The sequence below is a fragment of the Equus caballus genome, chromosome 3 (assembly GCF_041296265.1).
Source record: "Equus caballus isolate H_3958 breed thoroughbred chromosome 3, TB-T2T, whole genome shotgun sequence".
NCBI lineage: Eukaryota > Metazoa > Chordata > Mammalia > Perissodactyla > Equidae > Equus > Equus caballus.
In genome coordinates this window covers 23,918,635-23,934,460 of record NC_091686.1, presented here as the reverse complement: position 1 = coordinate 23,934,460, position 15,826 = coordinate 23,918,635, and the positions used below count along the sequence as shown (strand labels likewise).

At 42.9% G+C, this 15,826-nt stretch overlaps 1 protein-coding gene across 7 annotated transcripts in view; it reads left to right on the top strand.

Annotated features, from left to right (window-relative positions):
* The window catches only part of WDR59 (WD repeat domain 59), an 83,159-nt gene that overhangs the window by 12,856 nt on the left and 54,477 nt on the right, over positions 1–15,826 (top strand). For all 7 annotated transcript variants that reach the window (XR_011436905.1, XR_011436906.1, XR_011436904.1 and 4 more), the window contains exons 2-6: positions 3,560–3,609; positions 8,544–8,679; positions 12,028–12,113; positions 13,219–13,299; positions 15,737–15,774. Coding sequence is in view for 3 of the 7 variants with exons in the window: in XM_005608430.4 (XP_005608487.1) it covers positions 3,560–3,609; positions 8,544–8,679; positions 12,028–12,113; positions 13,219–13,299; positions 15,737–15,774 (391 nt within the window). In the remaining 4 variants the exon portion in view is untranslated. The remainder of the gene's footprint in view (positions 1–3,559; positions 3,610–8,543; positions 8,680–12,027; positions 12,114–13,218; positions 13,300–15,736; positions 15,775–15,826) is intronic.

Below are 15,826 nucleotides of genomic sequence, written 5' to 3'. Positions count from 1 at the left end.
TTCTCTGGGAGAAAAGAAGTAGACCCTGTCCTGCAGAGGCTCACCAGCTAGAGGGAGAAGATAAATGTATGTGTACAGCAGTAACTCCTACAAAGCAAGTTAAGGCAAGTCCTAGGACAGAGGAGCAGAGAAGGTGGAATCCCCTTGGTGGCCTCCGGGTGAGCCTCTTAGAGGAGGTGTGTCTTGGGACTTAAAAGATGAGTAGAAGTTCAACAGCAGAGCAGGAGAGAAGGACTTTGCAGGCCGAGGGAAGAACTTAAGCATCTCATCGGAATTGGGAGAGTTGCTGACCTTCTTTGAGAAAGGTGAGTGCTGCGAATGGGTATGGTTTGAGCAGGTAGAGTGTGGGAGGTCAGACTGAAAAGTTCTGTAAGCGTCTGATTTGGACGAGTTTGAAGGCTGAGAGGTTTCCGCTTGATTCTATTCAGAGTGAAAAACCAATAAAAGGTTTTAGAGCGGTGGATTGATGTCATCAGGACTCCATTTTCAGAAAGTTTAGTGTTAGAAGAGGAACGGGAGAGAGGAAGGTACACTGTTGGAGGTTGTTGCTATAGATCAGGGCACAGGCACTGAGCGCCTAGACCGGGATGAGAGGATTAGAGAGAGAAGAGACTTGGAATGCCTTTGAAAAAAAGCATTTTTTATTATAGAATAATGCAAATATATAAATAACACAAAAATGTAGGCTCATTTAGAAGAGTGAAATAAAAAGACCCCTAGGAACAATTACCATTTGAACATTTTGATATACTTTCTTCAGTGTTTTTCTTAGGCATAAGTAGCCGATTTAAATTTTAGTCCATAGTAGGGTCTAAAATACCACTTTCCTTTACTTCTCTAAGCTGTCTTTAATCCGCAAGTCCCTTCCTGCAGGCTGGTGGGAAATTCTCTCTCAGTATAGGGGCTCTCTTCCTGTCTTGCAGTGGGATCATAGAAGAATCCCATGGTTCTTAACCCCCTGATGTCCAGACTTAGCACACTCTGCCATCCCCCGTCTGGTGCATTGAGGGTGGTGAGGCCTTGTGGGGAATTCTGTCCCCTACAAAGAGCCAGCTTTTACTCTGGTCAAGTTATTTTCACTTCCTCTACTTAAAGCACTTCCCTCTCTCCCTTCCCTCTTTGAGACAGCCTAGCATAACCTCCTTAATGTGCTCTTACAAATGTAGTGTTGGCCTCTTTTTTTTCTGGGGTAGGAGTAAGGAAACATCAGTTAGGTCTTTTTTTGTTTTACTATTTAAAAATAACTTCTGATTTTTGATAAAGTGATATGGTGAGTTATGATACTCCATTTACCGTTTTGGCTTCTGCATTTTTCTATGTCATTTTTTGATGCTTCCAGAATATTCTGTTGTATAGATATGCATAATTTACTTGTAGATAATAAGATAATACCAGATAAGCAACTCTGCACATAAGGGTTTTGCTGTATTTGGATAGATTCCAGAGGTGGAATTACTGAGTCAAAGAGCATAACTTTTTTTATATTATTACCAGATCACCCTTTATTAGTATTCTATCAGTGTACCACAAACTTAGCAGCTTGACACCCGTTTTTGTTAGCTCACAGTTCTGTAGGTCAGAGGTCCAGGCACTGCGTGGCTGGTTTCTCTGTTCAGCATCTCATAGGCTGAAATCCAGGCGTCTGTCAGCTGTGCTCCCATCTGGAGGCCAGATCGACTATGGAACAATCTGCTAACAAACTCATTCAGGTGGTTGGCAGAATCTAGTTCCTGGGGGTTATAGGACTGAGGTCCCCATTTTCTTGCTGGTTGTCATTTAGGGGTCACTCTCAGCTCCTAGAAGCCTCTCTCAGGTCCTTCCACCTTTACTTATTGTCACCTTGCAATAGACAATCTCCCTCGTCTTAAATCCCTCACCCTTCAAATCTCTGACTTCCTCTGTCTCTGGCCTCTAGACCTAGATTTAAAGGGCTGATGAGATTAGGTCTCTCTATCTGCCCCCACTCTCCCAAGAACTTTTTCATCATCCCAGACAGAAACTCTATATTCATTAAACAGTAACTCCCCCTTCTCCACCACCGCCAGCCCCTGGCCACCTCTATTCTACTTTGTTTCTATGAATTTGCCTGTTCTAGGTACCTCATATAAATGGAATCCTGCAATATTTGTCCTTTTGTGCCTGGCTTATTTCACTTAGCATAATGTTTTCAAACATGTATGCCATTGTATGTATATACCACGTTTTGTTTATCCGCTTATCTGCTGATGGATATTTGGATTATTTCAGATCTCTCTATCTTAAGGCTGATTGATTTGGGACCTTAATTACATCTACAAAATCCTTCACAGCAGGACCTATATTAGTGTTTGAGTAATGGGGAGAATATGTGTGTGTACACCAAGGGCTCAGAATCTTGGGGCCACCTGAGGATTCTGTCTACCACACACCCTCTAGAAAGATTGTACACCCCTGGTTGGAGGTACCCTTTTGCCCTTGTTCATACCTTTAGTCTATAAATTGCACTGAAGTGTTCTGGAAATGGCATCTCCTTTCACTGCCTGCCTTTCCAGCTGGGCTTTTCTCTGCTCTCGACTGTAGTGGAATGAAGGATGCATAATAATCACTTTTCAGCCTCCAGTGAGAGCATTCTGGCTTCGTGTCACCACTATTACCTATGACATGTTTCTTGAGGGTGTACGAGTGTGAGAAGCCCACTAATAAGACCAGCGAGAGTGATGAAGAGAATTTCTGTTTACTGTTTGTGATTTGTGAGTGTAGCAGAATGTACAAAATGGATTCTCTCTTGATAGTCTCTTGGAAAGAACTTAGAGCTTTTAATAACCAAACAGTGGCACGGACTGTTTCAGATAATACCCTGAGAACACAGTAGGACTTGAACTTGTCCAAATACGAGAATTTAGGGCCGTAACTGCCACGGTTAAAATAAGCCTCATGCTTCAGCCTGAATGTAAATTCATTTGATTCAGTGTGGCCTTTTGGGAACTTGGCATTGGATCCTGAAAAGATGGTGCTCCCTAGGAATTGAGAGACCTAGGAAATGGAAACCAGTAAAATGTGCTAGAAATCTGAGATTAAGTGGGAACTGGGCATCTCAATAACAAGAACATGACCGTGGATTCAGCAGGGGTGGTGTTTGAATATTACCAATTGCTGTTCGGTTTGGAGGAGGAGTCCATGCCCTTTGGAAAGGCTTAGGTGCTTTGTAAGTGTGCGTGATGTCTCAGGTTAGGTTTCGCTTAGAAAGGGCTCTTAACAGCTCTGTTTGCTCTGAGCTAGTCACGTTCTCCAAGGGCTCCAGGACTTTTGTCTCCTCAATTTAGAATACGCCAGCTTGGTTGTATGTAGTCCTGGTGTCGAGGGGGACAGATGACAACTGCCCTATTGTGGAAGGTGAATGTGAGATTTAGGTTAGAACTAGAAGCGGGTAAAAGTGTCCCCTATAGAGAACTAGTGATACCTGCCAGCTGGGGACCACTTGGGTCATAGGAAGAGTAAGACCCAAAGGTGACTGCCTGCGTGTCTTCTCCAACCTGAGCTGGCTTTGCTGGCAGAACTGAATCTGTGTTCTCTCTCACAGGCAACTGCAATGTCTGTGGACTGTCTGGGGCAGCATGCAGTGCTTTCCGGGTAAGTGAGCTTGCACAGTTTGTCTGCCATGATTTCTGGGAAAATGTCTCAAATCAAGAGGTTTCTGGAAAATTGGGAAATACTCTTATATTTAAGGGTTATGGTCAGAGGGTTTAGTTCTGCTATCCTAGTGACCTCAGGGCCACTTATGGGGATTATTTGCAGTTTATTTTTGTTTCTACCCTAACAGATAAGCAATAAAATTCCTTTGAAATTTCAGTGACTGGTAGTTTGGTCTTGAAATTGCAGTTTTCTGTTTACTGCACAGACTGTTGAGAAGGATGCTATCTGGTATGGTCTAACAGGTAGTTAGTTACTAGGATTGAGGGAATGGGGTTCTAGTGTGGCAATGGCATTAATTATGAGCCCCTGAACGGTCATTCAGTTGGCCTTACCTGGACTTCAGTTTTCTCATGGAGAAATTTGGTTTCATCACGAAGTAACTGACCTACATAATTTCTGTAGTGTCTTCTTGCACAAAATTTTTTAAGATTCTGGCGATCAAGGGCCATCCTTGCATTTACTAACCCCCTAACATTGTACCAATATGATAACATTTAATGTTGGAGTCCTCCTTTCCCTTTCATATTATTTGAGATCACTACCCCTACCTCTCAAGTTCAGCTGTGTTTTCATTAACTTTGCTGTTTATGAACCAATTTATAAATCAATGAAGTACCCTCTTTTCTGGTAACTTCATTATTTTATTTTGAAATTATGTTTTAACTTACCTTGAAAAATAGCACATGGCAAACATTTAAATAATTCAAAGGTTATACAATGGAAAGTGAATTTCTTTCCTCCCTCTGATGCTCCTCCCCAGAGACAGTTATCAGTACAGTTTTCTGATGTCACACTGGATGCGTAGATAAGGAAAAATTGGTGTCTCTTTTCTGCCCCTCCCTATTGACTTTTTTAAAAAACAGAATTATATTACAATATAATTCACATATACAACTCACCCATTTAAAGTGTACAATTCAGTGGTTTTTGATATATATTATCAATTTCCTCCTCAGTTTTTAAACCTTCTTTTTTTTAAATCAGGGAAATAGCTATACATAGTTTAAAAAGTCAAGTAGCACTACAGGGCTTATATTGTCAGGCAGCAAAATCCTACCTCACCTTTTCCCCACCCCTGATCCCGCTCACCAGAAGCAACTACTTGAGATGCTTTTAGCTATCTCTTTTGGATTGCCTCCATTTTTTTCAGATAGTATACATATACTGCTATATTGTCGTTTATCCATTGTAGATGTTGCCAATTGACTTCTACAATAGAAGATGAGGATTAGGACTTTTGCTTAGCCCTGTGGGTCCCTTACATACATTCCTAACCTTCCCCCTCTTTCCATCTTAGTTATATAAAAATTGTTGGGTGGAATCAGTATTCGGGGTTCTTTTTCTCAGTTATTAGTGAGAGGTCCTGTGCCATTCTGATTCTGGACTCTGTATGTGACCTATTTTTCTCTTTGGAAGCTTTCAAATCCTATCTTTGTCTCTAGTGTGATCTTTATCTCTAGTGAGTGTGAAATTTTCGCCATGATTGCTTTGGTGTGTGTCGTTTATCACTCATTGTGTTGGGCACTTAGAGGCCTCCCCTTTTTTTACATTATTACTTATTTTATCTAAACAAATAGAAGCATAACTAACATACACTTGGCATCACTTAGCCATATTCACAGCCCATAAATACTCTCAGTTGCCCTGGAATTACTGTGTCTCAAATATTAGACTTGTTAGTTCGCTGAGGTGGATGTTGTCATTTGTAGTGTTCTAGGAGAGTGTGGGATTATGTAACTGGAAATCACCAGGTGTGCCTGTTTTGGCGTGTTCTTAGATGTGTATACATCCATATTGTTTTTCAACTTGATCTTGAAGTTCACTGTTTCATTTTCTTGTATTGAACTTTAAAATATGTGTAATAAAGTGAACAGCTCAAATAAATTTACAAATATATATACCCATGTAATCCCCATTCAGGTTAAGATACAGAACAATTTTTAGCACCTGGGAAGGCCCTTTTAGTCTGGAAATCTAGGTCTTTTAGGTTGGAGAGATTTTCCTGCATTATGTCTTTGATAATTTCCCCCTCTGTTTCCTCTTCTCATTCTTTTTTTTTTTGCAGGGAAAGATTTGCCCTGAGCTAACATCTGTTGCCAGGCTTCTTTTTTTTTTTTTTTTTCTCTCCCCAAAGCCTCAGTATGTGATTGTGTATCCTAGTTGTAAGTCTTTCTAGTTCTGCTATGTGAGCTGCTGCCACAGCATGGCAACTGACAGATGGGTGGTGTGGTTCCGTGATCAGGAAGCAAACCTGGGCCTCTGAAGCGACGAGAGTGCCAAACTTTAACCGCTAGGCCATCAGGGCTGGCTCTCCTCTTCTGATTCTTTCCAGAGCTGCTGTTAGGCCATGTTGGATATCCCATATGGATTCTCTTTCAGTCTTTTTGTTTTGCGTTCTGGAAGCTTTCTTTGACTTTAACTTCCAACCCTTCTATCAGAATTCTTTATTTCAGCTATTATTTTAGTTTCCAAGAGCTTTTTTTGTTCTCTGTTCTTTACATTATCTTCTTTTACCTTTCTGAGAATATTAATTCTAGGGTTTTTTTTCCCTCTGTGCTATCCTTTTCCTTTTTCTTTCTTTCGATTGTGTTGGTCTCTGTCTTTCAGGTTTCTTCTGATCACTGATGCTCATGGACTCATGGACTCTCTGTTAATATTAAAGTGATTGGTACCTCTCTTTACAGGGGTTAATGGTAGGGTTTGATGTAGGGAGACCAGTTGGGACCGGGCCCTTTTGTTGGAGGGTGCCCAAATGTCATTATCTCCAGGATTTTGTTGTTGTTATTTGTTTGCTTGCTTTTGCTTTTTCCTGGGCTGGTCATTTCCTCCTGAGAAGACTCCTCCTGTCACTAGTCATTGTCTGAAGACTAAAAGCCAAGCATTATGAGTGCTGAGCAGGGGAAGAGGCCCAAGGGTCTCACATTCCACTTCAAGCCCTATTCTGAGCACAGCTCCTCACACTTACCTCTGCTGTGCCTCTTGTTCCAGGCCCAGGGCTTCTCTGACTTAGTTTCTCTGAAGCACTTCACCCACCCTGCATCCGGGTGAAGGATAGGCAGGCACCTGGCTCTGTGGGTAGGCAGAAACCACTCTCCATAGCACTCTTTCAGGCAATTGCCCTTGTTTTATTTTGTTCTGCTTTTGGTTCTCCAGCCCGCTCTCTTCCCTTTGCCTGTAGACTGAGGCCTCTGGCTCCGGAGCCGTCCTGGGTTCTGCGGTGTGAATCAGCTTGCTTCTCATTCACTTCCCCTCTGCAGGCGCTTGGGCCTTAGCTTTCTTTACTCTAGATCCAATACCAGTTGTCCATTTGCTTTTCATTTCCACTCTCCTTTTCTTTGTCTTTGTGGTTTCTGTCTTTTACGTTTTTTTTTTTTAAAGATTTTATTTTTCCTTTTTCTCCCTAAAGCCCCTGGTACATAGTTGTGTATTTTTTAGTTGTGGGTCCTTCTAGCTGTGGCATGCGGGATGCCACCTCAGCATGGCTTGATGAGCAGTGCCATGTCCGTGCCCAAGATCCGAACCGGCAAAACCCTGGGCCGCCGAAGCGGAGTGCGCGAACTTAACCACTCGGCCACGGGGCTGTCTCCTGTCTTTTATGTTTTTACTCTTGTTTTAGTGGGTCTTCAGTGGGGAATGAAGGCAAACACATATGTTAAATCAGGCATATTTATCCTGAAGTGCCCACTTTCTGCTGTTCTGCATTTGCTCTGTGATGTCTCTGAACTCCCGTGTTGACACACACTCTGCATTTGTAGCTCTTTGCCTTTTCCTGATTTTCCTTCTAGTGGGAAGATGCCGTCCTGCCTGCTGCAGGGTCAGGTGATTCCTTTGGAGGAAGTCAGAGGTTCTAGATCTTTGTTCTGCACCAACTTTCTTAGAAGTCCTGGAATTCTGTGAATTTGTGTCTTTTCTGTGTTTTCCTTCTTCTCCCTTAACCATCCCTCCTAGGGTTTCTGCTAGAGTTTTACGTGCCACTTTAACGTTCCATTTCCTACCTCTTCTGAGCAGGGACTGTTAATCTTTTCCTTCATTCTTGAGGCCACCTGTCCTCACTGATATCCGGGGGCTCGCAGTGCCCTCCAACAGAGAATCGGGAGCTGGTGGCTGCTGAGGTGTTGATTCACACACCAAGGATTTTTTACTTAAAACAAAAGAGAAATAGGAACACAGGACATCCCTGTTTTCAGATCCTTGACATTGTTTGGCACTTTGAACATTATTGGCACTTAAATGTTATTTTAATTATTAGTATTTTTTGGTTATTATTTCCCTTCCTGAGAGATTTAATTTCATTTTCTTCACCAAGTAGTCAACTTGCAAGGGAGTCTGAGATTTTCTACAGGATATTTGGCTAAGTGATAAGTGACGTGTTTAATTTAACACACATTTGTTGAATGCAAAGCACTGTGCTTAGTGATGAGGGTATTGAAGACATGGTCCATCCTCCAAACTCTCAGTTGGTTCGGGAGGAGAGCATTAACATGAGTAGTTCTACTGTACGGATAAATGCTGCAGTCGAGATGCAGACCGCATAGTGGGAGTAATGTGGAGGCAGTGACTAATCCTAGCTGGGGGATTGGAAAAGGCTGGGAGAGGGACAGGGTTGGAGCCAAATCTGGTGTGAGGAGATCAGACTGTCATGGATATGGAAGGGAAGACCATGTTTAGAAGTAGACTCATAGGGCTATGGCTCCTGCTTGGCTAACAGCCACCTTGAATTACTCCTGTCACTTGGATGGCTTTCAGAGTAGAATCTGTCTACATCATGTGTATCTGGGGATTTTTTGAGCAACTGCTTGCAAACTGTATGTAATTCTAAATGTGCTTTTCTACTTAACGCTAATGCTGTTATGTTGATGTTGTTTTCCTAGCCGTCGATTCCTGTACATCGTTAATCTAGATGCCCCTTTTGAAGGTCACCGAAAGATCTCTCGCCAGAGCAAATGGGACATTGGAGCTGTACAGTGGAATCCTCATGACAGCTTCGCGCACTATTTTGCAGCTTCGGTGAGCTCATTTACACAGTACAGAAAAGGCTTTTGAATGTGTGATCTGGGGCTGGTCAGTCTATATTCTATGTAGAGAACGGAATGTAACCCTCATTTCTCAGGCAGAAAAGAAGTGTGAATGTCTAAAGGGAAGATAGAGGCAAATTAGAGAATAAAAAAATGTATATATATGAAAATGTTTGCTGGTACCATCGGTGTTGGACCTTGTGTTTTTAAGAATTGAATCCAGATTTTGAACAGGAAACAGGTAGTTGCCTCCATTTCTGTGTGTGTTAAGATCCTGTTTTCATTAGCAGGAATGTAACTAGCCAGTGACTCTGAAAGACATTCTAAAGGGGAGCTGGTGAGCTGGTCTGGGGTTGACCTTCATTGCTGTCAGAGGAATCAGAAGCTTCCATACTCCCTTCCACTCAAAGGAATGGATTCTTTCTTGATTGGGATTCATTAGATTGATTAACCCCCTGAAATTTTATGTGCCTCTTTATATGTGAATTTTTCCAGGGAAAAGATACATACATTTTATTCAGTTTTCTAAGGGATTCATGACCGAAAAAAGATCTGGGCTAGACCATCTCTGATATCTTTGGCCAGATTCTATATCAGCATTCTATTCTCCTAGAACAATTCGGGATCTTAACATTTGGCTCCTTTTCCACTGGGCCGGAAGGACAGTTCATAAAGGAACCTTTTTATCACCCAGGGCATGTGACTATTCACAGTGCTGTCTGGGTGTGTTCTTATCAGAATGGCAGTCTGTGAGAGGGAAGCATCAGAGAAAAGAAAGAAGAGCAACGTTGTCAGCTTTAGAAGGAAGAAAAAGCTGCTCCTCCTCATCATTTCCAAAACAGAATATGACTATCTGACTTCCACCATGGACGTCTGAGGTTGAACTGGTTTAGGGCACTGTTCTGAAAGAGAAGAGGAGAGTCAGTCCACTACTTTCCCGTTGTTAGTCTCTTTCCTGTGCGTTAGGAAGAATGCCCTTTTTGTTGGCTTATACCTCTAGGCCCTTTAGTGCCCCTCTCACACTTAGCCCCTGATCATTTGGTCCCTGGTGTCTCAACCTCAGCACTACTGACATGTTAGGCCAGCTCATTCTTCATAGCGGGGGCTGTCCTGTGCATTGTAGGAGATTTAGCAGCATCCCTGGCCCCGACCCACTAGATCCCAGTAGCATTCACCCTCCCCCTCATTGTGAAAATGTCTCTAGACATTGTCTAATGTCCCCTGGGAAGCAAAATTGCCCCCGATTGGGAACCACTGCTTTAGGCTGACCCCTCAGTACTCAGTCCAAATGGATCAACACTGCATTTGTTTAAGAGTGGTGAGAAATACAGCCTTTTTTGTAAAGACAGTTAATCATTTTAAAGTGAACAATTCAGTATCATTTACTGCATTCACAATGTTTTGCATCCACTCCTTCTATCTAGTTCCCAACCATTTCCATCGCTCCAGAGTAAAACCTCACACCATTAAGCAGTTTCTCCCCATTCCCCCCTCCCCACAGTCCCTGGCAACCACTAGTCTGTGTTCTGTATCTATGGATTTATCTATTCTGGGCATATCGTATAAATGGAATTATACAGTATTTGACCTTTTGTATCTGGCTTCTTTATCCTGGTGTAGCATGGATCAGTACTTCATTCATTTTTTAATATTCCGTTGTATGGACACATCACATTTTGTTTATCTGTTCATCCACTGATGGACGTTTGGGCTGGCTATTGTGAATAGTGCTGATATGAACAAGTGTCTACATGTACTTTTTTGGGTACTTGTTCTCAATTCTTTTTGGGTATATACCTAGGAGCAGAGTGGCCAGGCTATGTGTTGGTCTGTGTTTAACTTTTTGAAGAACCACCATGCTGTTTTCCACAGTCGCTGGACTTTTTACAGTTCTACCAGCAATGCACAAGGGTTCCAGTTTCTCCATATCTTTGCCCACACTTATTTCCTGTTTTGTTTTGCTTTTTAATTTTTTTATTATAGCCATCCTAGTGGGTGTGAAATGGTACCTCACTATAGTTTCGATTTGCATTTCCCTAATGACTAGTGATGTTGAGCATCTTTTTATGTGCCTGTTGGCCATTTGTATATCTTTTTTGGAGAAATATCTATTCACATCCTTTGCCCATTTTTGAATTGTTCATCTTTTTGCTGTTGAGTTGTAAGAGTTCTTTATATATTCTTGATATTAGACCCTTATCAGATATATGATTTGCAAATATTTTCTCCAGTTCTGTAGATCGTCTTTTTACTTTCTTGATAATGTCCTTTGGTACATAAAAGTTTTACTTTTGATGAAGTTCCATTGATTGATTTTTTTCCTTTGCTTGCTCTTGATAGGAAGGAAGCCTTTCTCATGAGAAGGAGCTTTAGAGTTAGGCAAATCTAAGGTCAAGTCCTAGTTTCAACACTCACTTTTTTTTTTTGGAAGATTGGCCCTGAGCTAACATCTGTTGCTAATCTTCCTCTTTTTTTTGTTTTCTCCCGAAAGTCCCCCAGTACATAGTTGTATATCCTAACTGTAGGATATGCAGCCAGCTCTTCTAGCTCCTTTATGTGGGACGCTGCGCCAGCATGGCTTGATGAGATCAAGATCTGAACTGGTGAACCTTGGGCCACCGAAGCAGAGTGTGCAAACTCAACCACTCAGCCACGGGGCCCCAACACTCACTTTTATCTTGAGCACCCACCGAACTTTTGAGCCTCATCTATGACGTGGGTGACGACACCCCGTATGCAGTGTGGTGGGAAAGACCAGAGGACAGGTGTCCTAAGGTGCCTAGTTCATAGAGGGCACTAGCAGATCCTCTGGGAATGGCAGGGAATGTTGTTATAAGATGAAGTGGCCTTTCTTTTCGCTCTTCTCCCATTGAAAGCTGTTTTGAATTGTAACCTTTCACAGGAGCCTTACCTGTTTAGAATTGGAATCTGGCGTTTCAAGATAAAAATCTCAGAACTTTATACATCTATCAGTATGTCTCTAAGCTAAAATGAAAATCAGTCTATTATATATATACCAGTTCAGAAATCGTTAAACAGCCTAATAGTAGTCTTTATTTCCTTTTCAATGTGTTTCATAAACTCATGATATTTAGGAAGCCTTTGCTGGTTTATTATTTCTTTAAGTGAAATGTAGTTTGATTGAAGCTTTCTTTTTCCTCCTTTTCTGAGGTTAGCTCAAATATTAATTGTACTTATTTCTGAAAAGCTTAACCTGTAGGATCTTTGCCATGCAAGTTGGTTTCTACGTGGCTTCCCCTTTTCAGCCTTAGGCAGATTAGGCTGAGAGCGTATATTCTGATGTGCTACCTGCTGCCTTCTTTCCCTTGTTTCTTTTCAGAGTAACCAACGGATCGACCTTTACAAGTGGAAAGATGGCAGTGGAGAAGTTGGCACAACCTTACAAGGCCATACTCGCGTAATCAGGTAGGCACCAACACTCCACAGCTCCCTGGCATGTCTTGCTTTGTCACAACCTCTTGGGGAACGAAATGAAGACACCATCCTCCTCCCATGGCTTGACTCTCTGTGTTGCGTTGGCCGTGGGTGGCTGCTAGGTCATTAGCATTCACTGAGATGATGGCTTTCACAGTGAAGAATAACTGGTATTTAGGAACCAGCATCCGTGTAGCTGTTAACCCTGATCCTAGAAGACACTTAGGTACAGCCCAGTCGAGCATAAAAGATTAGAGGTGATATTTGCTGCAGGAGGGAGATGAAGTTATGCCAGGAGAATCCCTTGGCTCATAATCGGCAGTGCCCAGGAGTTCAGAGACATTAGGGTGCAGCCCTTTGCTCTTCCTTCAGCAGCTGTAGGTCACCACCAGAGCTCCTGCCTCACAGTCTCTTATCCAAATACATAGTTGCCTCCCACTCGTGACCTTCCATTGGGCTTCTGGAGTGTTCGTTGATCCATCCTTTCCATAGGTCACTGTTTCTGGGTGGGGAATACTTATTCTGGGAAGTAGCAGCAGGGAGTATAGGAGTGGTCAAACTGACCTGGGAAATGATGGCAAAGGCTAGACCCCCAGCCTGTGTTAACTGTTGCTGTCGTAACGGCCTTTTAGGAGGGAGGGCCCGAGGCCAGAGGCCTGCTTGCCCTCCTTGAAAGCTGTGTGGCAACATGGCTGTTTGCCACTGCTTTAGGAGATGTTGGTTTTGCTCAAGATATCTGTATTGAGTCTGATTTAGAAAATGATAAGTCAAAAATTACTTTGTGTTTTTCCTTTGTTTTGTCTGTTTAATTGTGTGTGTGCGTGAGTATTTTAGTGGAAATGCCCCATTTCTTTTTGGGGAGCAGGTGACAGTATAGCTGGCCATGACAGGGGGAATGACCTGAAAGTTTCCTTCAGAGCTCAATAAGTCTTGTTCTTTTCCAAAGAACTTTGGTGACTCCTAGCCTAAACCATATTAAGTGGCCCATTAATGATGACTTTCTGAAGCCACTAAAAACTAAATCTGTTAGTGCTTTGGAACTGGACTCTGAATTTTTTCTCTTCATTGTTACTCTGTTTATTTCTTGTGTTCCCAGCGACTTGGACTGGGCAGTGTTTGAGCCAGATCTCCTGGTTACCAGCTCTGTGGACACCTACATCTACATTTGGGATATCAAGTAAGAACAATTAAGAGGCATGACCACTTGGTTGTGGGATGATCTGGGGCCTTCGTTTTAGAGATCAGGTTTCTTAGTTTGATTTCTCCTGGATACAGACCCTGAGACAAGGATACATTGCAGGCACATTATTTAGGAGGTGAAAGAAATACTGTAGGAGGATGGAGAAGAGAGACAGGATCGGGAAGGGCACAAATACAGGATGCATTATCCACCTGGGTACCACTGTGACCAGGTGGAGCTTAATCTTACTGGGGACCGCTAGATGCTAGTGTAAAACTCCCTCCTCAGAGGTGTCCCACCCACAAAGGCTAAGGAAGTGGGGGTGCTATCCACTGTCAGTCATTGGTGGCCACCAAGGGCCTTAATTCCCTGGCTCTTCAGTCCTGTCACAAAGCTTTGCAAAATAGGCTTCAGCAGCCAGGGAAATCCCTTTGGCAGAGAAACACAGGTGCTGGCATTTGGAAGTCAGGCTGACGTTTACTGAAGTGGCAAGTGACGCTGGGGAGATTTGTTGGGCACAGACACACATCTGCTACAGCAGGCAGTGCTTCGAGACACATCTGCTCAGCTCTTTATTTACTCTTTGTGAGGCTTCAATTCCCCCTCCGTAAAAGGGGGCTGAGAGCCACCTGGTAGGGTTGCTCTTCATGGAGTAAAGAGTAAGGAGCACATGGCCCAGGGCCCGCGGCATCGTAAGTTCTTTAACACTGTCTATTCCCTTCTCCATTTATAGAGCGAAGTTCCCTTTGCCGTAACAGTTAGAGGTGACTAACTAGAGAGTCTGTAGAGTCCCCCAGATGGGACACCTCTTCCCTCACCAGGCTACTCTGCTCCCAAATGGCAGTGGCTTTGCGATGTTTTATACTGAAAGGAGAACTGTAGGCAGAAGACAAGCCAGATACTGAAGTTTGACAAACCAGACAGACCGGTGAAAGGAATTCCTAGGGGGTGGGGGTGTGTAACCTGCGTTCCACAGCGGTTGGCTCCTCAGAGGTGATGAGTCTATAAAGGCAGTGCCAGAGGGACAGAGGGAGCACAAAGTCCAGGGAAACGGAAGAGAGAAGCTCTTAGGAAAACAGACAGAAAACCCCAGGAGCTATGGGGCAAGGTTAGAGTATTCCTTATTTACATAAAACAATTATTTTCATAGTTTAAAGATTAAAAGACACTGAACTGACAATTCCTCTTCATATTTTCTAAATAGGAGGCTGGAGGCACAGATTTGCCCTGTCTCGCCTTCGTAGCCCTAGACTGCCACCCAGCGCTGTCATTTTACCATTTGTAGGGAACTGTGGAGCCTCTCTCCCCAAGAGTCTCCCATTGTATCCAGGAAGAGTTTTGGGTTTTTTTTTAAATTGTGGTTAAATAACACAAAACATAAAATTGACCACTTTCACCACTTTTACGTGTACAGTCAGTAGTAAGTATGCAGTCATGTGCCACATAATGACGTTTTGGTCAACGGTGGACCACATATACAACAGTGGTCCCATAAGATTAGTACCGTCTAGCCTAGGTATGTATGTAGCAGGCTCTACCGTCTAGGTTTGTAAAGTACACTCGGATGGTCACACATGATGAAATCGTCTAACAGACACGTTTCTCAGAACGTATCGCCATTGTTAAGCGACCCATGATTATATTCACAATGTTATGCAACAGATCTCCAGAACTTTTTCATCTTCCAAAGCTAAAACTTTATACTCATTGGATAACAATTTCACATTTCCACCTCCCCCTAGCTCCTGGCAATGACCATTCTCCTTTATTTCTATAAATTTGACTACTCTAGGGACCTCATATAAGTGGAATCGTACAGTATTTGTCCTTTTGTGACTGACTTATTTGAGTTAGCGTTATGTCCTCCAGCTTCATCCATGTTGTAGCATGTGACAGGATTTCTTTCCTTTTTAAGGCCTAATAATAGCCCATTGTATGTATATGCCACATTTGTTTATCCATTCATCAGTCAATGGACGCTTAGGTTGCTTCCACCTCTTGGCTATTGTGAACATCCAGAGTAGGTTTTTACTCCACCTTTGAAATGCTGTTGGGAAGGTTCTTGCAGAGTTATGCCTCTGTGACTGTCCCCCGTGTTCCACTAGGAGAAATGACACCAGGAAGGGATTCTTTTGGCTTCCTCCCCTTCTATATCAGGGTCACCCAGGCCATGCAGAATCATGTGGTTTGTTTTCTGTGGATACAGCCATATGATTTGAAATTCAAACATGGCCTCAATTGAAGTGTCTGAGAAAGCTCATCTACTTGGATGGAGACAGGCTTTTCCTTACACTTCTTTTTAAGGCCCTCACGTTCCCACTGAACTCCAAGTACCCACTGAAAGGAAAGTGAAGAATGGTGTGCAGAGGGGGAAGGGCAGCAGGTGGAGGTGGCACATGAATTGGGCATTTGATTTCTGACTTTTATCTTTCAGAGACACAAGGAAACCTACCGTTGCACTGTCTGCTGTAGGTGAGTGTGTGCTTCACCCGACTTGTCTTCCTCCCATTCCTTCCTTTCCTTC